Source organism: Cynocephalus volans, chromosome 7 (assembly GCF_027409185.1).
Source record: "Cynocephalus volans isolate mCynVol1 chromosome 7, mCynVol1.pri, whole genome shotgun sequence".
Lineage (NCBI taxonomy): Eukaryota > Metazoa > Chordata > Mammalia > Dermoptera > Cynocephalidae > Cynocephalus > Cynocephalus volans.
The window spans coordinates 82226441-82250777 of NC_084466.1; the positions used below are offsets into that span (position 1 = coordinate 82226441).

At 36.2% G+C, this 24337-nt stretch overlaps 1 protein-coding gene and 1 long non-coding RNA gene across 4 annotated transcripts in view; one reads left to right on the top strand and one right to left on the bottom strand.

Annotated features, from left to right (window-relative positions):
• The window catches only part of LNX2 (ligand of numb-protein X 2), a 73585-nt gene extending 54827 nt beyond the window's left edge, over positions 1–18758 (top strand). For 2 of the 3 annotated variants that reach the window (XM_063102530.1, XM_063102529.1), the window contains exons 5-11: positions 293–661; positions 4051–4071; positions 4180–4320; positions 7834–8011; positions 10540–10771; positions 14478–14636; positions 16477–18758. In XM_063102530.1, coding sequence (XP_062958600.1) covers positions 293–661; positions 4051–4071; positions 4180–4320; positions 7834–8011; positions 10540–10771; positions 14478–14636; positions 16477–16612 — 1236 coding nt within the window. In that variant the 3' untranslated portion in view covers positions 16613–18758. The remainder of the gene's footprint in view (positions 1–292; positions 662–4050; positions 4072–4179; positions 4321–7833; positions 8012–10539; positions 10772–14477; positions 14637–16476) is intronic. The other variant, XM_063102531.1, reaches the window with a different exon arrangement.
• Positions 18757–24043, bottom strand: LOC134382189 (uncharacterized). Its single transcript, XR_010024053.1, has 3 exons — positions 23923–24043; positions 19122–19235; positions 18757–18888 (listed from the first exon to the last, which is right to left on the bottom strand). It is a non-coding gene; the product is annotated as an uncharacterized LOC134382189 (long non-coding RNA).
• Positions 24044–24337: the final 294 nt, after the last annotated feature.

Here is a 24337-nt window from a genome sequence, read left to right on the forward strand (position 1 = left end):
GCCTGCAGTTATCAGTTAATAGATGGCAGAACCAAACACTCTAATTCAAGACTGTCATTAAAGCCTGTGATTCTAATTACTATTCTCTACTTGATGCTAGTTATTGTAAGTTAATTTTAGAAACCCTATATTTTAAAATGTCTTTAGAGGGGTTTTCATTGTAAATAATGACTGTATAGTATTTTCACGATGTTAGTTTCCTTTGGAAATGTATGTTATACATGTATAAACATTTCTACAAATTGGGAAAATAAAAGATTGTCATGCTTTGCTTATAATTCTTTCTCTCTAGGTCAACAACTGTGATATTAGCAACGTGTCCCATAACTATGCCAGAGCTGTCCTTTCCCAGCCCTGCACCACGCTGCATCTCACTGTGCTTCGAGAGAGGCGCTTTGGCAACCGAGCATACAACCATTCTGATAGTAACTCTCCACGAGAAGAGATTTTCCATGTGGTTCTTCATAAACGAGACTCTGGTGAACAGCTCGGCATTAAATTGGTCCGAAGGACAGATGAGCCAGGTGTTTTCATTCTTGATCTCTTGGAAGGGGGGCTGGCTGCCCAGGACGGCAGGCTCAGCAGCAACGACCGAGTGCTGGCCATCAATGGACATGACCTGAAGCATGGGACACCAGAGCTTGCTGCCCAGATTATTCAGGTAAACTCCTCTTGGCCATTGTTTCATATGTTTAGCCTTAATTACCATATAGCAATATCTTCATTGGTGAATTGCACTGGAATTCAGGGGACATTTGATATTTCACTAGAAAACCAGGCAATTTAGTGTGGATTCTTCAAAATCCACACAACTGTAACTTCATTGGAGATAAAGTCTTTTCTAAAAACTCTATCCCCATGAACTTTTTGACTGGCTGTTTATAGAGTGTAGGCTCTACTTGTTCATGTTTATGTTTCATTTGATCTCTAGACTCCACCTAGTAAGCCAGACCTCACAGTTGGTGGTGTCCAACCTTAACAAGGGAGGAAAGTGAGGCTCCATGGAGCTGGGATTACCATGATTGTGACTTACTTGGTCTCTTAACTCACTTTCAAGGTCCATATAAGGAGGGCAAAAATAATTTTTTTTTAAGAACAACTCTTGTGTCTATAGTGATTTTTTTTTTTAAAGGAATTTAGTGTTTTGAACACATCATAAAATTTGTCCTCACATTACCCGTATGAGTTAAGTAAGGATAGTCATTATTAGAGAAAAAACATGTTTCAGTAAGAGGATGAAGACAGATAAATTAGAAAATCATCCAGAGAAGATCTACAGGTTCTGCAACATGCCATGGCATTTAATGATACAGACATCTTTTAAAGTGATGAGAGTGAAACTTTTCTTTAAGTAAGCACAACAAAACACTATAAAGGAAACCAAGCACTAATATAATTGAGCATTAGGAATTAAGGTAGGATGGTAGTCACTGAAAAATGTGTTTACAACACAAAATTAAGCAAGAATAAAAATTTAAGACTATCAGAAAACCCAGCTCTCAACATCCTTTACTGCATTGAGAGGAGATTCAGGTATTGGTCTCATTTTATTAGACTTGAGATTTAAAGAAACTGGATGCCTTAAAACTCCTTCAAATCAAAGGCAACATTATTAGGAAATATACCTGTGGATATCAGTCAGCTGCTGCACTGCTGAGAGCTAGTTTATCTTGTAAGAGTGGTGATTGGTAGGAGGGAGGGAGAGGGGGGAAAGAGAAGAAGAAAGGTAATAGAGTTATGGGATTTGTTTGAGGAAATAAGTCCAGTGGACCTTTGAAGTGAGTTCTGATCAGTAAGACAGAAAGGAATAGACTGGCTGTACATTTTGTATATATTTGGGGGGGGCAGTGTTTATTTTAATACTCTGATTCCTAAAAAGATGGTCCTCACTAAATTTCTAACCAAAATGTGGAAAATAAAGAAACGCAAATAGAAAATATATTTAAAATTTTCCATGATAATATTTTCTATTTGGATTTTTATATATTAGTTGCATCATATTTTGTACTATAATTTTTCCCAAACTATGGAAAAGTAAACTGGCTTAATTTAAGTTTCTTTCTGAAAAAAATTAAAAGGTTTATTGTTTTTGGATTATTAAAAAGAAAAGAAACATGTACTCCTTGTCTAAAAAGGAGAATAATGAAGAAAAAATACAGAAAATAAGGAAGTTAAATTACATTCAGTTTAAACACCCCAAGATATCAACATTAATGTTTTAGAGAACATCTCAATATTTTTTATGTGTGTGTTCACAGATGTATAATTATATATTGACACAAATACTTACACATGCACTCATCTTCTAAATTCTGAGTTTGTAGCATTTTCTTTATGTCAACAATATGTTGTGGACATCTTTTCATGAAAATAAGTGTAGACTCACATCATGAGTTTTATTTTAATAGCTGTTTACATAGACATGTACCATAACTTTTTTGATCATTCTCCTATTAACAGACTTTTATATTTTTTAAGTTTAAGACATTTTGCTAAACTTCCCTCCAGAAATATCATACCAATTTATACTCCCAGCAACAAGGAATGCCCTTCACTTATAAATCATAGATATTGTCATTGGGCCTCCTGCATTTTTTAAACGTTTACTCTAACAAAACCCTTTGCTGTGTTTAAAACCCCAAAGTGTTCAATGCACACAGTCTGTTTAAAATTAGCCTAAACCCAAATGTTGGTCCATCATTTAAATTCTAAATGTCCATTTCCATTGCATTCACAGAATATTGTTTTTCAGGCAGTCTTGAAAGATCAAGGATTTGCTTCTATTAATAGGTTTATTTAAGCAGGAGTATTCCAGTACAGTTGGAATACTGATTATGGAGTATTTGGTGGTTATAAGGTGTTAAACAGTAATGAAAATGATTCTGTGTATTGAAATAAAATTCCATAGGGAGGTTCACACCACTTCACATAGTGCAGTCTAATCATCTGAAGTGTCAAAATTTTATAACTATCAGGATTCTAAACTTTTTTCTTTTGGTGGCTGGCCAGTCCAGGGATTCGAACCCTTGACTTTGGTGTTGTAACACCATGCTCTAACTAGCTGAGCTAACTGGCCAGCCCTAAACATTCTATTTTAATATTTACCCTGTAGATCAAGTCCCATACTCTTCTTTAGGAGTCCAGCTCAATGTTAAGTGTTATTCCTTTATTTGAGAGAACTTGTCTGAAATTATTTAGTTTAATAAAATACTGGAATAGCAAATGGTTTTTAGTAGGGCATTAAAATTATTTATCACTTATTTTCCAATTTAAGAACTGAAAATAAGATGGTTTCTTAACATTGTCGATTATAATCAATTCTTTGAAAGCAGGCTATCATATTTTCCCATAGGAATAATGGTAGAATTGGGGATTGTGATCATGATCAAGAGTCAATATCTGTTAAATCAGACCTGTTCTTTAACAGCAAGGATAAAATAACTTATAAGAATATAATAGGTGTGAATCTGTATTTAAAATATGGTGGCTAACAGGCCTCTAATTTAAAATGATAGTCACAAACCTCTAAGATAATTTAATGCTTAAGGACATTTGTGTCACATTCATACACACACACACACACACACAGACACACACACACACACACCTTGTTATACAGGATTTACATAGTCCATCTTTTCAGGGTTGTTTAAGCTGATGTCCTATTTTTGACTCAGACCTATAGCAAGCAGAAACAAAATTGTGCAGAGTTTCATTGATTATTACTTCCAAAGTAGCAACCATGGAATTTATTTTAAAAGTCACAATGGAGTTTAATCAAGTTTTGAAGCTGTTCTTCCTTTTGTTTTCTTTCCTTTGCTCTCTATAATACTAGAGCCAACCTTGAAGGGGCAAAGAAGTATTTTTTAAAAAATTACCCTACCAGAAATCATCAGGAAATAAGAGCCCAGGCAGTTTGATTGCTTTGCTTTGGTCATTTTGGAAGTGGGGTTGCAGAGGACATGCTCAAGATCTGTGGGTGTGGGTTTAAGCCCCAGAAGTTTTAATATATTGGCAAGTAAAACGAACTGCCTTTCTCCCCTCAACCAGGTGCTCCAGGTCTCTGCACAGGTGAGGCCCTTTTACAATGATTGAGAAGTTCATTGAAAATTACACTACCCATAATCATAAAGTGACAAACATCATTAATGACTGGTAATGTATGTGTGTTTTCTCCAGGCCAGCGGAGAGAGGGTGAATTTAACAATTGCTAGACAAGGGAAACCCCAGCCTGGTAACACTCTCCGAGAAGCAGGAACTCACAGCAGCAGCCAGCACCATGCACAGACACTGTATCACAGCAGACCAAGCTCACATAAGGTGAGGATTTTTTTTTTTTATGCCACCCTCAAAAGATCATTGTTGCAAGCTAATAAGACTTAAATGAAGGCTTCTTGTACATATGTCAGTCATACCTCTGTAATGCAATTTTTAAACAAGATTTAAATCAAGACTGTTGTTTTGTTGGAAAAGGTGAACATAGGTATTTGAGGTGTAGAATGTGTGTTTTGCTACCTGGGAGAAGTATTGCATTGTCTCAGTTCCTCAGCCACTGGAGACAGTTTCTTGGTGGGGAAGGTTCCTCTGCCACGTGATTGACAAGAAGTATGTGATCTTCCAGAAAGGTCTTGATTTGTTTAGTCCTACTTGAAAGTGGGATTTATCTTGAGTTGCTCATTTAAATGTAAGAGTTGGTTATATGATTGAAAAAGCATAATGAAGACGTGATTGACAAGTCTATACTTAACATTTTTGCACATTGCCTGTAATAACAGAATTAGATATGTAAATATTAAACATATGAATCGTGAATTTTGATAGGTAGATGTATAGCATATTTCTTTTTATGTTACAGCTTAAGGAATATTACCCTAAATCATTTAAAATTCTCATACATTGAGCTTTGTTGTGCTTCCTCATAATCAGTATTTCACTGTTTTTATAATATATTCCAAGGTCAGTTATCTGCACTGAGAATTTTGATACTGTCTCACTTTCATTCCAGAAATCAAAAAAGAATGGTATTTTACCATTCTTGGTATTATTTGCTTCATTTGATCCTTTACTTGAACTCAACTTCCAGTAGGCCAGGAATTTTTAAATGATGATGTGGTGCTTACCCAAATATATAAAATATAATCTAAATATGAGCTTCCAAAATCATTCTTCTTAAGTAAAACTAAATTGCTTTACTAACAAAAACTTATTTATTGGTCTGCTTAAAAACCACAGGAAGTTCCCTGTATGCTAAAGTAGCTTTTTAATGTAAGTACATTTTGAGAGAATAATTACCTTTGGAATCTGTCTCTCATACCCTAAGAAAGCATAGCTCAAAGACAAATTTTTGGCCCATCAGGTTTATCTGGTTTTCTGAGCTAAGTACAGACTTGTCACTGGTTTTTGGTTTACGTAATACTTAAAAGAAATTATAACCACAGACTTTGTTCTCATTTCTGAACAAAAACCAAAATGTATGAAGGAAACCTATAATTTTGCCTTTACAATGCTGACTATGAAAAAGCAGTTATTGTTCTGAACAAGAATTTTAAATGAGTTGTTTCAGATAGCTAGTCCTTCCTTTACAAGTTATATGTACCTAAAGAATTGTAATATAAGGCAAAAGTTAGTAATTGAATCTTTTATGTTATCGAATTTTACAAAATTTGAGATGTGGGTGTCTATGACAACATCATACTTTTAAGACAGTTTAAAAAACTGAATTTAATTATTTCAACATTCATATAGAGAACTCTGCTTATTTTATTTGTTTGTGGCGCATGTTATTTTTCTGTTACAACGGCTAATTGTTATTCTCTTTAATTTTATGTGACAATGTTTTAAATAACAATGCTGAGTTCATTCTCACTCCAGATACTCTGCAAACCTGGCTGGGTAGAACACGTGCATGGAGTGTAATGTGTTCATTTAGCTGTTTACTACTAACACACTGCATTTGTTACGTCACATTCTGATTTAGAAGAATGAAGGTTTCCTAGGGAAAAAAACACACAAATTCACCAAAACAACGTGTTCAGACTATCAGCATCATTGTTAAAAATTAAAGTGTTCATTAATCTACTACCAGTCTCTCAGTAGCTGCTTGGATAAGCATTCACATGGTGTTGAACTCTTAGAAAGTTCCTTGAAGCATATTTAGTAAAATCTTTGAAGTTTGGTTTGGTTCCTGAGGAAAAATTGCATACATTTCAGCCATCTAGAGTAATAAAACAGCCACTTCTAATTGATTAAATATGTAAGGGCTGGAATTGCTTAAATAAATACACTCAAGGCTGAGTTTACCTGAGTTGCCTTTATAATAAAGTCATTTCTGCCCAATTTTGAAGGATACAAACATAAATTTTATACCTTTAAATAGGAAATTGCCTTAAAATGTTTACAAGTTTTTCGAGGTCATAACATTTTCTAGGAATGCTATGCTGCTATTACAAATAGTTCTTTGACAAAATTTCAAGAGTACATGGGTTCCAGATCCAGAGAAGGACAGATGGGCCTGGAATTCCAGCGCCCAATTTAGGGATTTGATAAACACCATTATTAATAGTTAAGTAAATATCAACTCTTTAAAATAATGTTATTAAAGGAAATTTTATAATTCTATAAATATAATTCATATATTTCTATTTTTGATATTGTTAATAATTTTAATAATTATCTTGTTATCTATAACATTCTCTTAATAGTTGGTAAGTGTTAAAACCTTTTGAGACATTAGCTTCCACTGTTACACTTAATGGGATAGTACCTGTGTGGGCATATATGCACATTATGTACACATAGTACATCATACTGTATGCATATATACAAAATATGTATTTATATTAATATTTAGTACACATACTTTTAACATGCATAAGTTTAAATACCAGTGCGGTCACCTACACTTGTAAGATTTGGGGCAAGTTACATGACCTCTCTAAGCTTGTTTCCTCATCTGTAAAATAGCACCAATAATAGTATTTACTTTCGGATTGTTGTGAGGATTAAATGAAATAATGCATGTAAATCCATTAGCTTTGCACATGCTAAGCTCTAATAAATGTTAGCTATTATTATTATTTTAATATTAATATTGCATATGTATACCTTCTTTTTTATTGAATTCTCATTCAAAAGTGATGTTTTAATTCTTTTTCTTATTTCCAATAGTGTCTCAGTAATAAGTAGCAATAACAAACAATAGTAAAAATAGGTTTTCCCAGAGAATATTAGTTTGTTGGCAATTTATTTCCCTGTCATTAACTTTTTCAAAAATTCAGTTTTTTCATACGTTTTTAGCTTTTCATGAAGGTTTTGAAGGTAGATTTGCACCTGCTTCATGATTGAGTACTCATAATCCATGTCAGTAAGAATCAGAAGATAGGTGTGTCGTTTTTTTCTGACAGTTAGCAAAACCACAGTTTACTTTTACACTGCTCTGTCAGCTTTTGTTTTGTTTCAAAGAATTGAGGGGGGAAGATGGAAGTAAAATCAATTGGCTTCAGAATCTTAAAACTCAAAAGCATTATTTACTTTTATAGAATTGATCATAATTTAGAGCTCAAGATAGTTATACAAATGATGTGATTATTTTACTTTGACTTTCATATGTCAACACTCCAGAGTTTTTTTGGTTCTATAAATAGTCATATGAAAATACAGTAGTCCAAAATTTGATATTGATCCACAGTGTACCTATTAAGAACTGTATGTTACTTTCAGTTCTAAATAAGAGATCAAAACAATACCACTTTATAAATGCCATGTAAGTTATTACCTTAGTTTAATCTGTCTTTAGTTATTCATTATCCAATAATTTTTCCTTTCATGTTTTAGGATCTTACTCAGTGTGTTACATGCCAAGAAAAACACATTACTGTAAAGAAGGAACCACACGAGTCCCTTGGAATGACAGTTGCTGGGGGCAGAGGAAGTAAGAGTGGTGAACTGCCCATCTTTGTAACCAGCGTGCCACCTCATGGCTGCCTTGCACGAGATGGCAGAATCAAGAGAGGTGAGATAGGATCTTGAACAGTTTCACCACATCTTCAATCTGAATTAAACTCACATTTTTAAGAAAAGAGTATCTACAGAGTTTTCTATTAAACATGACTGTTTAGTCTTTTAAAGTGTCTCTTGCATATGAAAGCATGAATTCTTCCTACAAGGTTAGAAAAATGCCTGTGTAAAGGAAAATTGCTGAACCTTTACAGTGGCTCCAGAAATTTGGTAACAGTTAATCAGACTGTTGGACTATTTTATCTTAGAAAAGATCCTCTAAGAGACTTATTATGCTTCTGCCATTATGGCAGACAGAGACACTCTGAAGGGCCATCTGACTAAAATACAAATGTTTCTTATAATAAAGTGTCTTTGTAGAGGGGAGCTTAGAGAGGAGGTGGGGCAGAGGACAAAATTAATTTTAGGGACAAACTCATTTACCATTTCACATTCCCTATCAATGCTGTATAATTTGTATAGGTGGGAGAGGGGTGCAATTAGCCACTATAACCATGGTAAAAATAGCAGTTTCCATTGACTTAGTTTGTTCATATGGTAAGAAAAATTAGTCTTCAAAGTAATTTTTCCAAGAATGAAATTAGACCCCTACTCACAGCATATACAAAAATTAACTCATAATGGATCCAAGACCTAACTTTAAGAGCTAAAACTCAGAATATCACACAGATGTGATTTGTTAGATATAAAAAAGTACAGCAACAAAAGAAAAAATAGATAAATTGGACCTTGGCAAAATTACAAACTTTAGAGCTACAAAGGAAACAACAAAGAAAGTGAAAAGATAAGTCACAGAATTGGAGAAAATATTTGCAAGTCATATATTATGAATGACTTGTATCTAGACTATGTAAAGAATTCTTACAACTCAATAAAAAAAAGATAAATAACCTAATTTAAAGATGGGCAAAGAATCCAAATAGCCCAAAGAAGATAAACCAATAATCACATGAAAAGGTGCTCAACATCATTGGATATTAGGGAAATTCAAATCAAAACCACAATGAGATACCACTTCACACCCGCTAGAATGACTATAATAAAAAGACAACAACCAACATTGGCAAAGATGTGGAGAAATCGAAATCCTTATACACTGCTGGTGGGAATATAAAATGGGATAACTGTTTTGGAAAACAATTTGGCAGATTCTCAAAGAGTTAAACATTGAGTTGCCATATGACCTAACAATTCCACTCCTAGAGAAATGAAAATATATGTCCACACAAAAACTTGTACACCAGTGTTCATAAAAGCATTATTCACAATGCCAAAAAGTGGAAACAGTCCAAATGTCCATCACCTGAGGAATGGATCAACAGAATGTGGTCTGTCCATACACCAAATTATTATTTGGCAATAAGAAGGAAGGAAGTACATGCTACAACATGAATGAACCTTGAAAACATCATGCTAAGTAAAAGAAGCCGGTCACAAAGACCACATATGGTTGGTTCCATTTATATGAAATGTCCAGAATAGGCAGATCTATAGAAACAGACAGTAGATTAAGTAGTTGCTTAGGGGAAGGGGAGTGACTGCTAATTGGTACAGGCTTTTTTGGGGAGAGGGAGGGGCAGTGATAAAAATATTCTAAAAATAATTCTGATGGTTGTTGCACAACTCAGAGAATATACAAAAAACCATAAAGTTGTATACTTTAAATGGGTGAATTAAATGGAATGTGAATTATATCTCAGTAAGGCCGCAATAAAAGAAGTTATTTCTCCAATTATAGAATTTGGGGTAATTTTATTTCCTTATTATGTTTTCTAAGTTTTCTATAGTGAGAATGTTTTGTTTTAATAATCTGAAAAATAGATGGAAAATTGGGAGAGGGGGATTTTCTTTAGACTTTGTAGCACAAATGTCTGCTTCCTGCAGAATTAATCCTTTCCTTCCTAACCTTTTATATAATTCTCATTGCCCTTTTTTACTTGGCAGCATAACACTTTTTTCCTTCCTCAAGCAAGGGAAGATGTTCAAATAACAAGTTTCATTTTTGTGTGTGGGTGGAAAGATATCTTCTCTGTACATATTCTGATATGATTGCCCTGAGTGAACTATGCAGAGCTGTCTTTATATATAAAACTGTGTAAATATAAAATGGAATATATTAAAAATTTATTTCTAAGAGCGAAGGATCAAGTAATTTTTGAATTGGAAAGAACTATAGAAATCTCTGAAACTCAAAGAACAGAAGTGAATGTGCCCAGGGCCTGCACACAACTAAACTTAGCTAATGATTTGTATTCGTAATCATATTAAGGTGCCTCAAGCCACACTTTTTCTTATGTATTATGACGTTACTTAAAATTTTTGGATTGTTTTCGAATGCTTTTCATAAATTGGATTTTTCCTCAGTAGTATTATAAAAATTACAAAGAAGTGAAAAATGCTCTTTCTCCGTATCTCATCTGAGTTATTGGATCTAGCCTTCAATTAGTTTACAACCAACAGGATTTGCAGAGAGATAATCACTTGCTAGCTCAGCTCATTTTCCTGGTTTCTTCACTTGAATAGGTGATGTGTTGCTGAATATCAATGGCATCGATTTGACCAGTTTAAGTCATAGCGAGGCCGTCGCCATGCTGAAAGCCAGCGCTGCTTCCCCCACTGTTGCCCTTAAAGCACTCGAGGTCCAGATTGTTGAGGAGGCAACTCAGACCACTGAAGAGCAGCCAAGCACTTTCAGTGAAAACGAATATGACGCCAGTTGGTCCCCATCGTGGATCATGTGGCTTGGGCTTCCAAGGTAATAGCTTTTTTGTTGTTTTGTGGAATAATCATAATTGCAATTTTTATCAGTGTATAACAGTAAATCTAACAACTGGGGGTAGAAGGCTTTAATTAGATAAAAGTAGCAGCATCAAATCAAATTATAAAAGAAAATGGTAAGTTTTCATAGGATATTACATTTAAAAAGGTAGATTTAATAACAAGAACTAAGCTAAAGGACTTAATCTGTGTTTATTAAAACAAAGCAATTCTGTTCATCCCTGTTAAGGATCATAAGTGGACTAAGACGGGAATGGATATTCCAGTTTCTTTCTTAGAAAAGTCATCATTACCAGCTTTCATTCTGATACACGGTTAGACTTCACATGCATTTTTCTCCAGAAAAACCAAGCCAATGCTTACAGCCCAGCCCCATCCCAGAAGCCTTTCTAAAAGCCCTTATTTTATCCCTTTCTTATCTTTTTAACTCTCCATAAAAAGGCAGAATTTAAAACTCAGTTTTTATTGGACACAAGAGCTTTAAGCCAAACTGTTGGTGTTCAAGAGTATCTGCTCCACCTTTATAGAATTCATTGCTTCGTAACTGACTGTGACCAGCCAAGACATTCTGTAGTTGGTTAGTGTCAGGGTCACAGAAGCATAGGAACCTCCAGTGGCATCTCAGTGACCTTTCTCTAGTGAAGTAATTGTGTTGTTGTTTGATATTGAGATTGGAAGAATGTGTATTACTATCATTATTTGTTTCCAAATCAGTTAGATTCTTACTTTATATGAGAATCCTACAACTGAACTATGATGAAACATTTTGACTCCTAACCAACTATGAAAATTACTATTCTTTAAAATAAAAATAAGGATAAGATTGTGCCAGTTTCAGAGCCATCTGACTCATAGAGAACAAATTTATAATAATAACTAGATTTTTATTGTATAGTGCTTTGTGGTTTATAAAGTACTTTCACATAAAGAATAATAGAAAAAAGCAAGTATATTTATTATTGGATTTCAACTATTGATAACCTAACTTGCTGACTTGTTCTGTTGGTTTAAAAAAAGATTAAAATGCCTAAAACTGTTACAGAATTCATGTCTCACAGACTTGTAGGGACCTTGTGGAGAGACAGATTTTTTTATGACAGAGATGATCTAACTACGTCATATACATGTTTATTCCATGCACCAAGACTGATTATTTCCCATTTAAAAGTAAGCATAAAGCATAGATTTAAATGGTTGCTATTAAACTCCTCCAGATCTACTATCTGAATTATGACATTTCAACCATCAGAGGGAACCTCGCTTCTCTTGTTCGGAACTCAGCCTGATACTCAGACCTGTCAGCTTGAACCTAGAGTGGCAGAAAGGCCCTCACACACTAGGGGGTGAGGAGGCGGCTGCTCAGAGCTCGCCTGCACCTTTGGTGATAGAGCAAGCAGTAGCACTGTCCTGGAGGAGCGCTCCGGCCCTGGTGCTCTCTTTAATTTTCCTCGTCTGTTCTGCCCATCTAGTTTTGGGGTCAGCACTTTCACCTCTATGTTCAGAGCATTTTCTGGAGAGCCAGGAAAAATAACGAAGTTTTTAAATGAGAAATATGCAGTATAGTAAAATCTATTTTTGAGTCCATCTGTATTGAAAGAATACATGTCAATAAACGATTACTATTCTGTGGATTTACAGAGGTGTCTGTTGTGTGCAAACCTGCATTCAGCAGCTGTGTGTCCTCTTTGGGTGCAGGTAACCTGTATAAGCAGGTGTCATACTGCCATAGGGTAGTAGCTCTGCTTTTTCTGAAGAGGGAGTGTCTTTCACTGCAGTTTGCAGGGGATGTACCAGAAAACTGTCTGTTGCAAATGACTCAGAAGGATGAAAATAACCTACACTGTCACTAAAAATCCAGGCCAATGCACAGGACCTTGCTCCATCCCAGAAGCCTTTCCAAAAGGCTTTTCTTATCAGTGAACTAAGAAAGTAGACCAGATTAGAAGTTCTAGTGTATTGTATGTTGCTTTACAGAATCGGCTTTATTAAGAAATCTGTTTTAATGAATTAAAAACAGGAAACCTTGCCTTAGATGCCTATAATCCAATTTCACCTAAAATGAAAAAGAGATTGTTTTCAATGTCATTTAGTTTTTTTGTTGTTTTAAGTTTCTGCTTGTTCCCAGATCCATAGGGCTATGGAAATGTGAATAGATTTTTTTATTCTCCATCCCTGGACAACATCCTTCAAATTGGCGGTAGCATTTTAGCTGCAGCATCTCAAGGTCCATGATATAGGAAGGAAAAAAACAAACAAACCAAGACTTTTTTTGTCAGTGTTTTCCAGATTGAGTTTCCTATTTTGACAATTAGCATCTCCCTTAAAATGAAAACATTCTAAGTGAAGGAGGAAAGAACAACAACTAACTACTCCCTGTGTAGATTAAAAGTGGGACCAGTAGCATGCGTTCAGAAAAGGGGGAAAATTATCTACCTTCTTCTTCTGGAAGGTACACTACTGGTCATTCTCTTTCATTTGAGTGCTAGGATCAGAGGTACTAGGCTTCTTACCAGTTGGTAATTCCTCTTGTGGATACAAATGATTATTAGAACTGAGGACTTTGTTGACAATGCAGTGAGCAAATATAGGCACGTAACCTTTTTGTACAAATTTCCGAGGTGTACTTTCTAACAACGTTTTTCTTCATTTTATAAAATTCTTTTTTCCTTTTTTTTTGTCTACCTGGGTCAAGAAGATCATCTTCGAGATCTGAAATTCTTTCTTCTGCTTGCTGTAGCCTGCTGCTTAAGCTCTCTGTTGTGTTTTTTATTTCATTGAGTGAAATCTTTCATTTCTAGGAGTTCTGCTATATTCTTTTTTTTTTTTTTTTTTCTATATTCTTTTTTAAGGTATTAATCTCTTTGTAAATTTCCTCTTTCATATCCTGGATATTTTTTCTTGTTTCATTGTGTTCTCTAATTGAGTTCTTCTCTCTCTGAGTTTTCTTAAGATCATTGCTCAGGATTCCTTTTCAGGCATTTCAAGGTTTTCTGGCTCTATGGTGTCTGGTACTTGAGAATTACTGTATTCCTTCAGTGGTGTCATATTTTCCTGTTTATCCGGAGTTCTAGTATTTTTTTTGTTGATGTTTGGTCATCTGGTAGGGTACTTGTTTCTTCTATTACTCGAGTGGGCTGTGAGAAAGAAGACTTCCTCCTCTATTTGTAGGCTCTGCTGGTGACTCTTCTTGTATCGGCGCAGTTGAGTGTGCAGTAGGGTGTCTGTAGGGTGGCCCTGAATGCTACTGTGGTGGTGAGTCACCCTTGCAGTGGCAGTAGGTGTGGCAGTGGCTGTGGTTAACCACCTTGGCTCCTGGTCATGTGGTGGGCGGGCGTAGGGCTCTGGTGTGGACCCAGGGCTATGGCACACAATATGGAGCTCACCTCAGCTCCTGGTTGTATGGTCTGTAACCAAGTTTATTTAAACTTCTCTGTACGTGTATGTATGTATGTGTTTTCACTGGAGAAGAGACTGAAAAAAGGTAGAGAAATTTGAGTCACCCTCAGACTGCATCTGTGCTAGAAAATGGGCTGTCAAAGTAATATATTCAGAAAGAAATAAAGTAGCCCTTTTTCTTTCTTCCAAGAGTGATAAGTATGACATGATATGGAGTTACAGCAAAGACGAACAGACTACAGAGGCCTCCAGGTTAATTTTTTCTTTAATTTTGTGTTTGTTTGTAGTGCTCTTCATAGCTGCCATGATATAGTTTTACGAAGAAGCTACTTGGGAAGTTGGGGCTTTAGTATTGTTGGTGGATATGAAGAGAACCATACCAATCAGCCTTTCTTCATAAAAACTATTGTCTTGGGAACTCCTGCTTATTATGATGGAAGATTGAAGTGAGTCTTGTTCTAATTACTGATGTGATTCATGTTTGTTATGCTGGATGTGATGTGGACCAGGGATCAGCATCAAATTCAGCCTGCTGTTTTGTAAATAAAGTTTTATTACAACACAGCCATGCTCACTGGTTCATGTGCTGTCTGTGGCTGCTTGCACGCTACAGCAGCAGAGTTGAGTCATTGTGACAGAGACAGTGTGCCTAAGATATTTACCATCTGGCCCTTCACAGGAAAATTTTGCTGACCCCTGATCTAGACTGAAGCATTATCTTTACCCTCTTGTCACTTACAGCTATAGTTTTATTTATCTAGTGACAGGAACTGAACCTGAGTCATTTGAGTGGACACATTATGACGTGACAATGAGCTCTGAGCAATTTTTCCACATAACCTTCTCAAGTCCCGTCCTGTTATTAGATGACTCTGCTTTATTTTTCTCCACAGCACTCATCTACCTGACATTGTATTTATGCAGGCTCCATGAGGGAGGGATTTTGTTGCATTTATTGTTATATCCCTAGCAACTGTAACAGTGCCTTACATATAATAAGATTTCAATAAATATTTGATGAGTGAATGTTCCGTAGCTCACAGTGTGCCTTACAGTGCCAAGTGCTGTGCATGCATTACTTAATCTTAACAACCCTATGAGGTAAGTGCATTATTATTCCTGTTCTACAAACAAGATAAGTCAGGATTGGAGAGGCTAAGAAACTTGCCCAAGATCAAACAGCTGAGGGTGGTTAGCTGGCATTCCAACCCAGGACTGTCTGACTGCAGAGCAGTAGCCTTTAACCCCTCTGCTAACAGTCACCACTGGGCAGAAAGTACTCTCTCAACCAGTGTGCAGCTTCTTTTCAAAGCTCAGGCACTGGGAGAAGAAAGAGAAAATGTCATGTTAAGAGATTGTCACCAACAGAGAGGGGATGGGTGGTTGTAAGTTCTCCGTACCTAGTTTTTGGTGGAAGAACTAGTTCTTAAAAAGTAAATGTTGACATACTAGCCAGAATGCTGCACAAATGGAGAGTTTACACTGTTTGCAAAGAGAAAGTGACATCTAAATAATATTGTGAAAAGTTGATTAGGAGTAGTATGTTCCAGATCAGTCTATATTGATAAAGATGAAAAAATCATAATTTTAAGTAGGAAAGAGCAGAGAAAAAATGAATTAATCATTCTCTTAGTTAAATTACTTGACTAGTTTTGGCCTCAGTTAATTAATTTATAATTTGCATTCCACCTACTTCCAAAAAGAAATCGAAGTATTTAACAATAAAATAGCATATTCATTCATGTTACAAACTAAAGACCAAAATTCATAAGGATAATTATGATTATAATTATCATAAAGATAGAAAGGTCTCAGATTCATCATCCATTTGTTACAATTCTGCTTAGAGGACAGTGAGTGGCAGTAGCTGAAAGAAGAGGAAGTATGGGTCTTACTCAATTTAATTGCAACTTTCAGATGTATGAGCTCTAAAAATGAATAGAGAAAGAACAGTCCAAATAATAACCAACCCCCTCCAAATGCATGATTTGGTGTTTTTTTTAAGAGAGAGCAAATTTACTCTCCTGATTGTATTTTGCTTAAGCTAATATGAAAATTATTCTGCTTGTTCTTAAAATTCACTTACCAGTTGTGGGAGGGGTTGGCACAGGGGTATCCTTGGTTGGCAAGGGAAAGCCAGCATATGCTTAAACATTGTCCCAGATGTTTCTCAAAGTAGATAATAAACCCTAGTCATTGATCTCCACGCTTAACAAATCTCAATTGAGGTAATGTTTTTAATACCATGAAAATAGTAACATGCTGTTTCTATTTCTGTTTGTCTAGGTGTGGAGACATGATTGTGGCTGTAAATGGCCTGTCAACAGTGGGCATGAGCCATTCTGCATTAGTTCCAATGTTGAAGGAGCAGAGGAACAAAGTCACTCTGACAGTTATTTGTTGGCCTGGCAGTCTTGTGTAGATTTTTGAAATTGGTTTTGAATCTCGCATCTTTCTTCTTTGGGTTTTTGAAAGAAGATCCTTTGGTTTCATTGTGTTTCTGGTTGTTTAGGAGCTACTGACACACAGCTGGTATACACAGGGCCAAAAACCACTGAAATTGTTCTTTTGTTTTTATTTAAATGGTTTCCTATTAGCTACATTTCTTTTAGCTTGGAAATAGTCTTCCACTAACCATTGTGAGTTTATATTTTCAGAATTCAGACTCTCAGTTGTCAAAATGCTACCTATAATAATGAATGCCACCCACCCAAACTGTGACCCAACCAAGTGGATTAAAGAACTTCTGGTCATTATTTTCAATAACTGCATCATAAAATGAGTTATGTATTCCCCAAGACTGGTGTCAGTGAAGTCAGTCACAATAGCATTGACTGCCACCATCAAGCCAATGCCATGAATAGATAGATTTTAAATTGGGGTGGTTATTGTCCCCATTTTTCATTGGTGCCAACATTTCAAAACTTCATACTGTTTATGAAGTGATTTTCTGGGTTTTTTTCTACTGCACACTCTCAGTACTCATAGATAATGAAGACATAAGTCTGACACCACTGAAGAGATTTTTTAAAAATAATGTACTGTTATTAGAATAGTAGAGAATAAAAGGTGATGTTATCCAATGACAAAGGGATTTGGAAGATAATTATAGTTTAGTGCTAGAGATGGGAAAAGATCGTTGATTTGAACAGTCTAAAAGCATTAAAGGTTCATTTCCAAAGGAATGTTTTGTTATATAGGAAAATTTTGAAGCAGTTTTTGCTAAAAATCATTTCTAGACTTTGTATCATACTTATCAGCTGATTTATACAATTAAACTAGATAATAAAGATAAAACCATATTGCTGTTAAATAAACACATATATATCACCCTAAGTAGGAGAAGGGAGACCTTTTTATTTTATTTTTATTTGATTCAGATAAGAGTCCTTGAGTGTTTAGAAACCCTTATTTTTCCCATTACTTCTTTTGAACTTGTTTCAAGTAAGAGACTGAAAAGTTCTGTTTTTCATCTGTAGTCGTAGATTTTAGATGTTAATATCTGTCAGTCAGCTCTTGGTCACTAAGCTATTTCATATATTTTGAAATGTTATTCAAAACTATGACTAACCCATTTTGTTTGTCCTTTATTCACCATGGTTGTCCTTTGGAGAGCTCAAAGAAGTGAATAAGGGAAAAATATCTTTACCTTATTCACATTAAGATACTTGAAAAGTTTCATTTGGAAACCTAGTTTAGAATCTGAACTAATTTACAAGTGACCTCCATAATAAATGGTTCCATAATAAATGGTATTGATACTCAGAGAATGTATTTCAAAATACTACAGTATATTATGAAGCATGACCACTTTATTTTCAAACTTAGCAGTTGCATTGCTGGGATTTATTGTATCTGTAGCATGTTAGTGATTATTCCAGTTAGTTTTATAATGATTTTTTAAAACCTGTCTCTTTGGAATAAATAAGAAATGGCAACAGTAATTGCTGCTGACTCATTCAGCCCCTTAGCTACACTGTATGGTCGACATCTAACCAAGATACTGTGGAATGTCCCACACAGTATATTACTGTTATGTGATGACTGGCTTCTGGAGCAACTTGATATTCTAATTGACATGGAACAAGTTTTTATTTTTTTTTTCTGCTCCCCAAATAGAATTTTGTAACCGACTTTGCTATTTTTTTAAACAGTTTGTAAGAATGTGTCATTTCTTGGGGAGTGGTCATCCATCAACAAATATCTTACCTGCTACTTTGTTATATATAAAATACTTACATTGAGCCCAGTGGGTATAATGAGTATTTTGAAAGAAGAAAATTTTTCAATATTATTTTTATCATGGAAATCTTGGAATCAGCTTAAGCTATAGGTTTTATGATAAAAGACTGTAAGCTTTTTGGTCAGAATGATATTTGGTGATGGAAACTTGTTCATAATTTATTACTGTTGAAATATTTGGATTTTCTCATTTAACCCCTTATAATTAAATATTTGATTTGTTCTGTGCCTTCATTTTAAAGTATTTCAGGATTTTTCAGATGTGTTTAAATAATGGTGTGATAATCATTCAGGATGGAAATAAAAGTCATCCTTTCCACAATAGCGACTTTGTCTCTTTTATTGAACAGCAGATATTAACTCAATCTGTGATTTTGTTTTTGTTTGTGACGCTACTGTCTTTACAATATGCCAGGCTTGAAACTTCAGAATCACAAAGTCAACTTCTTTTCACTCCTGTAGGCAGAACATATATGATCTGTATTGACTCTTGGAGTTTTTACCTACACAGTGCCTGTAGACCTGCTTTATCCAATACATGATGCTGTTGAGTACCTGAGATGTGGCCAGTGCTACGTGTTGAAATGATAAAATATGTTATTAAAATAACATGTAAAATTCACTTCACCAGGCTCTTTACTTTTTCTAATGCGGTTACTAGAAAATTTTAAATTGCATTTGTGGCTCACCTTATGTTTCAGTTGAATGGCCGTGGTCCCCTCACCTCTTTATTGTCACAGCATTTGCCAAGGCAGGCAGTCCTGACATTGTGGTTTCTGTTCTTCCTATGGTTTTGATCATTCCTTGCATGAAAACCAAAATTTTATTAATAGAAAAAGTTGCCTTCTGATTTTCTAGCGAATTAAGTTCAAACCAAGGCCTCTGTGGTCTGACCCCTAATCCAGTTTTCCAGATGGCTTCACAATCCCATTCACCCTTTGTTACTCCAGCAGGCTCCTCAGAACCCCCTAGCTCCTGCTTCCAACACATGCTCATAGTATTTTCTTGAACAGTAATGCTTTCCCTTCTCTGCAAGTTCACATCGTTCCCATACTCGGAGGCATGACTTGAATGCTGCCCCTTCTGCCTCCCTCGACTTCACTCCTCACTGTCCCTCTTGGATGAATGTCAGTAGGCCTTTATATTTCCATTTATAATGGCCTCATCACTTGCTCCCTAATTGTCATAATTTTAAGCTACGTTTGACAGCCATCTTGCAATTCTGACTACCACTGATGCCCTAATCTGCAGCCCCACAGTTAATAGACTGAATATCCTGTTGCTTTAGGGCACCTAGATCTCAGCCCCTCCAAAACTGCAATCTGTGTTTTCCCGAGCATTTGCCTACTTCCAGTTTCTCTGTCTTTCAATCCAAACTCTTTTGCCCTCAGAGTAACTTTTCTAAACTCCAACTCGGATCATATCCTTGCCCTATTTAAAAATCTTCAGTGGTTCCACATTGTCTACAGGACAAGGTCAAAATGGCTTGATGCAGCACAAAAGGGTCTTCAGGTCAAGCCCCTGCCTCCCCCTGGAGCCTTATTTCCCACTTTTTCTTGCTTCATATACAAACCACTCCCCCACCCCCTCCCAACACACACACACACCCCACCTTTCTATGTCTACAGGGGCTGACTTGGCTCAAGTGACATTAGTTTTTTTGGGGAAATCTTTACAAATCTCTCTGGGCAAACTTTTCTTTCTCTCCTTTTAAAGGTTTTATTAAATTATATTTTTTATGATCATAGCTGTACACTAGGGAGAAGAAAAACTTGCCAGGTAGTTGCTTGATTTTCCGTCTATAGCATTTTTTTAAATTAGACAATGTCAGAGATTCTGAACCTTCTGAAGAGCTCTAGACATTTCCAAGGGAAGAGTCTAGGCTGAATGTCCTTTTTCTTTCCAGGATCCCAATTGCATTTCATCATCACATGTCTCCTTAGGCTCCTCTTGGCTGTGCCATTTCTCAGACTTACCTTGTTGATGAGGATCCTGACAGTGTTGAAGAGTGTTACTCAGGTGTATCGTAGCTTACCCTCTATTGGAATGTGTGGTTTTTTTCTCGCGATTAGACTGGCATATGGGTTTTGGGGAAGAGGATCGCCAAGGTAAAATGCTGCTGTCTTCATACCACGTTAAGGGTATGTTCTGCCAACATGACTTATGAGTGCTTATGTTGACCTCGATCCCCTGGCCTAAGTTGTTTGTCAGGTTTCTCCACAGTCAGGTCGCTCTTCCCTTCCCCCACCTGCCGTACTGTGTAGGCTTTGGAAGGAAGCCTGTGCACAGCCCACACTTAAGGAGTGGGGAGTTATGTTCTCCCTCCATTTGTTTTTGAGCTGGTCAGGAAAATTAAGGGGCCTCTGCTGCTTAGGGAGGACCCTGTGGGTGGAAGGAAGGGAAGCGGAAATCCTTGGTTAAAAATATCAGGAGTATATTTCTTTTTTGAAAACCCTTCCTTTACTCTGCTATTCATAGCAAAATTTCCCGAAGGAGTTGTCTCCATTTTGTGCTCTTTGACTCTATTTTTAATTTATAACAATTTTTCTGACAAAAAGTTGTAAAGAAAAAAAAAATCCAGTGAACACTTGCATACTCACCACCCAGCTGAAATGTGAAATGTTGAACTTCCTTCTCCATTTGTGTCTGCTCTTTCTGGCCTGCCCATGCATTTCTTCATAATTATACCACATATTTATGTATCATTCAAATACAGTGTCATTGTGCATGCTTTTAAACTTTATAAATGATGCCATGCCTGTGTGGTGTTCTACAACTCAGTGCTTTTGCTCCAAGATTCATATGTGTTTACAGAGCTCAAGTTCATTTTCAGGCTATATATTCAATGACTATGGCAATTTTATACTCATTCTTTAGTTGACGGGCATTTAGGTTATTTCCATTTTTTTTGGTTATTTCCATTTTTGCCTCCATTAACAGTGCTGCTGTGAGCACTCAAAAACAAGTCCCCTTGTGCACTGGAGAGTTTCTGCAAGGGCTGCACGTAAGAATTAATGTGAGGAGCTTTTCAAACATACCAACACTGATTGAGTTGGTCTGCGATGGGACTTGGGCATCAGTTGTGTTTGGCTTTGCATGCTCCTCAAGTGAGTCTAATTTGCCACTATAGTTGAACACTGCTGCTCTAGGAGTGGCATTGCTGGGATTGGGGGTAGGTACACCTTTACAAGGTAATTAATCTCCAAGTGGTTGTACTAATGCACATTTCTGCTAGTAATGTGGGCGAGTTTTCTTGATCCATATTCTTGCTGACATTTAGTCTTATCAAACTGAAGGGAGTAAACAGCATCTAACTATGCTTTTCAGTTTTCACTTTCAGTAAGAAAGTACTGGGAAGTCCAGTACCTTCTCACATGCTTACTAGTCATTCAGGTATCCTCTTTGGCGAATAACCATTTTCTACTGGGCTTTTTGCGTTTCTCTTATTTATTTGTAGAGATTCTTTATTCTGAATGTTAATACTTAGTGGAATATATGTGTCGCAAATATTTTCTCCCAATTTGTGACTTCCCTTTCAGTTTTGTAATGATCTGATAAACTGAAGTTCATCATTATAATGTAGGCAAATGTATAAATAGCATATAAGCAGATTCTTATTTATCTACCTTTGAAATTTGTCCTGCCAAGCATTGCCCATTTACATTATTTTGGTTATTGTATTTTTTCTTTCCATCTTATGTTAATTTACCCTGCCTCTCTGTGCTTTATGTTTTCTTCTACTAAATTATAGATCTGTTCCTGTTCACATAGTAGTTATCCTTGAATTTTTCTTCCTTCATATTTAATGTGAAGTCTCCACTTGGTCAGCAGCTCTCCCCTCCCTCTGCACGATACGAGGAGGACCTTAGACGGCGTGACCTCTAACCATGCTACAATCTGACTTGGTGGCCAATGTTGTAGTTCCTTCCATTCTCTTCTCCAATTAGTTGTTATAATTGTTATACACTGTTAAGGTTTGGTTAGATTTCATTTCTGAACCACAGTTAGAATACTAAAAAACTGACATTAGCACAGTTCATGATTAACATTACAATAACATCCCACAAAGAACATGTGGAAAACAGAAGACCAGGGTGGGATTAATGGCGACATGATCAGACAGTCTGGAAGCTGAAGTTGCAGTAAGAAAAGATTTCATAAAGGCTTGGGGTACAGTAACATCATTACTATTTTATTGCCAGTTTCCAAGCTCTCTGGGAATCACTAAAGAAAACCCCTTTTCCAGGGGTGCGGGAGGCAGTCTAGCCAAGGTTACTGTCACTAACTTTTCTAGAGCTAATGCAGCTTGCATTATAAACCCAGAGACACGTTTTCTTAGGCAAAATTTGCAGGCAGATTTAGAGGGTTCAGTTTTCTCAAGATACTGTGCAATGTGACCAGGTTTTCAAACAGCTGAATCTTCCCTCTCTGTCCTTAGCTATTACTCTTTACTCACTGAAGGACCCTGAGGTCTGCTGATTCTATTGTTATAACTTCAGAACTTGATTTCCATTCTTTTGCATATTAAAGTGAGCTGTAGCTTTATGATTCTTCAAATGGTTGAAGCATTAGTCAGAGAAATGAATGGTTAAAATTAAATTTGAAGTTAGCAAACCTGAATTTCAGCTTTTAAGGAGACTCCACCCAGCACATCATGCCTAGCTCCTATGTTACAGCATAGCGATGCCCCATTAATTCAGACTTAACTAATTTAGAATTTGAAAAGTTTAAACAGAGTTGAAGTTAACTTGGCACCTTATATAAGCAATAGCTATCTTAAATCAACAAATTTAAAAATGGAGGGTGGGGTATTTAAGCTGCATGCTAAAGTATAATGTTTTCAAGTTTCCTTAAGCATTTGAAAAATACCCACACACATTCAAGTGATATGTTTCTTTCCCATGTAGTCATTTAAATGAGAATTTATCCAGCATCTACTATGTCCATAACACATAGTGAGGCTCTGGATTACTTCTTCATAACACCTAATCTCATCTTTCATAATTCAGATTTTCTTCCATTTGTCCACATTTGGTGATAAAACCATATAGATTAGATCAGCATAGTAAATTGCTGTCCTGGTCACAGACTAGGAATTCATGAATTGAGCTGTCTCTCTTCTCCGCCTCCTGAAGGAAAGGTTTCAACTCTTCTGGGTCTTTATTAGAAAGCTCTTTTGCCGTTTCATACTGTAAATATTTCACTTAACTAAACTACCAATTAATTTCTATGGCAACACAAAAGCTCTTTAGAAGTAAAGTTGTACATGTAAGTGCAATACCTAATAGCTATAAAGTGCCTAAGTAAGAGATGCTAAAACTTTAATCACACACCAGAAACACAGACCTCACACCATCCCTGCAGGTGGCGGGAGAAGGTGGCCCAGCTGAGTGGGAAGTACTTAAAGATTTCCATAAGAGTTCTATGTTATCACTTGCCAGCAACATGCTTTGAAGATGGGCTATTTTGCAAAAGTGGGTCAATACTCACTTTGTTTCTTCAAAAGTTTTCAGTTTACGGGTGAATCCAACAATAATCCCCTGCCTTGGGATGCCTGAAGACTGAGCTCGAGTGGTTAAGTTAGAAACATCTATTGCTCAGGCTCTGGTGGAAGAGCAGCTGCAACTGTCCAGGGCCAAGCTGGGAGGGTGGGGCAGCTGTTCCATACTTCCCCTAGATTTGATTGGAAGTCTTGTCTCACCCACTCCAGAAGTCATCGGAGTGTCTCACATCATGGGATATGTTAGTCACATACTCTGGCCAGCAGACCTCCAGGGAGGTGACGCACCACTGTGGTTTATTGTGTTTTTTTTTTTTTAAAGATGACTGGTAAGGGAATCTTAACCCTTGACTTGGTGTTGTCAGCATCACATTCTCCCAAGTGAGCTAACTGGCCATCCCTATA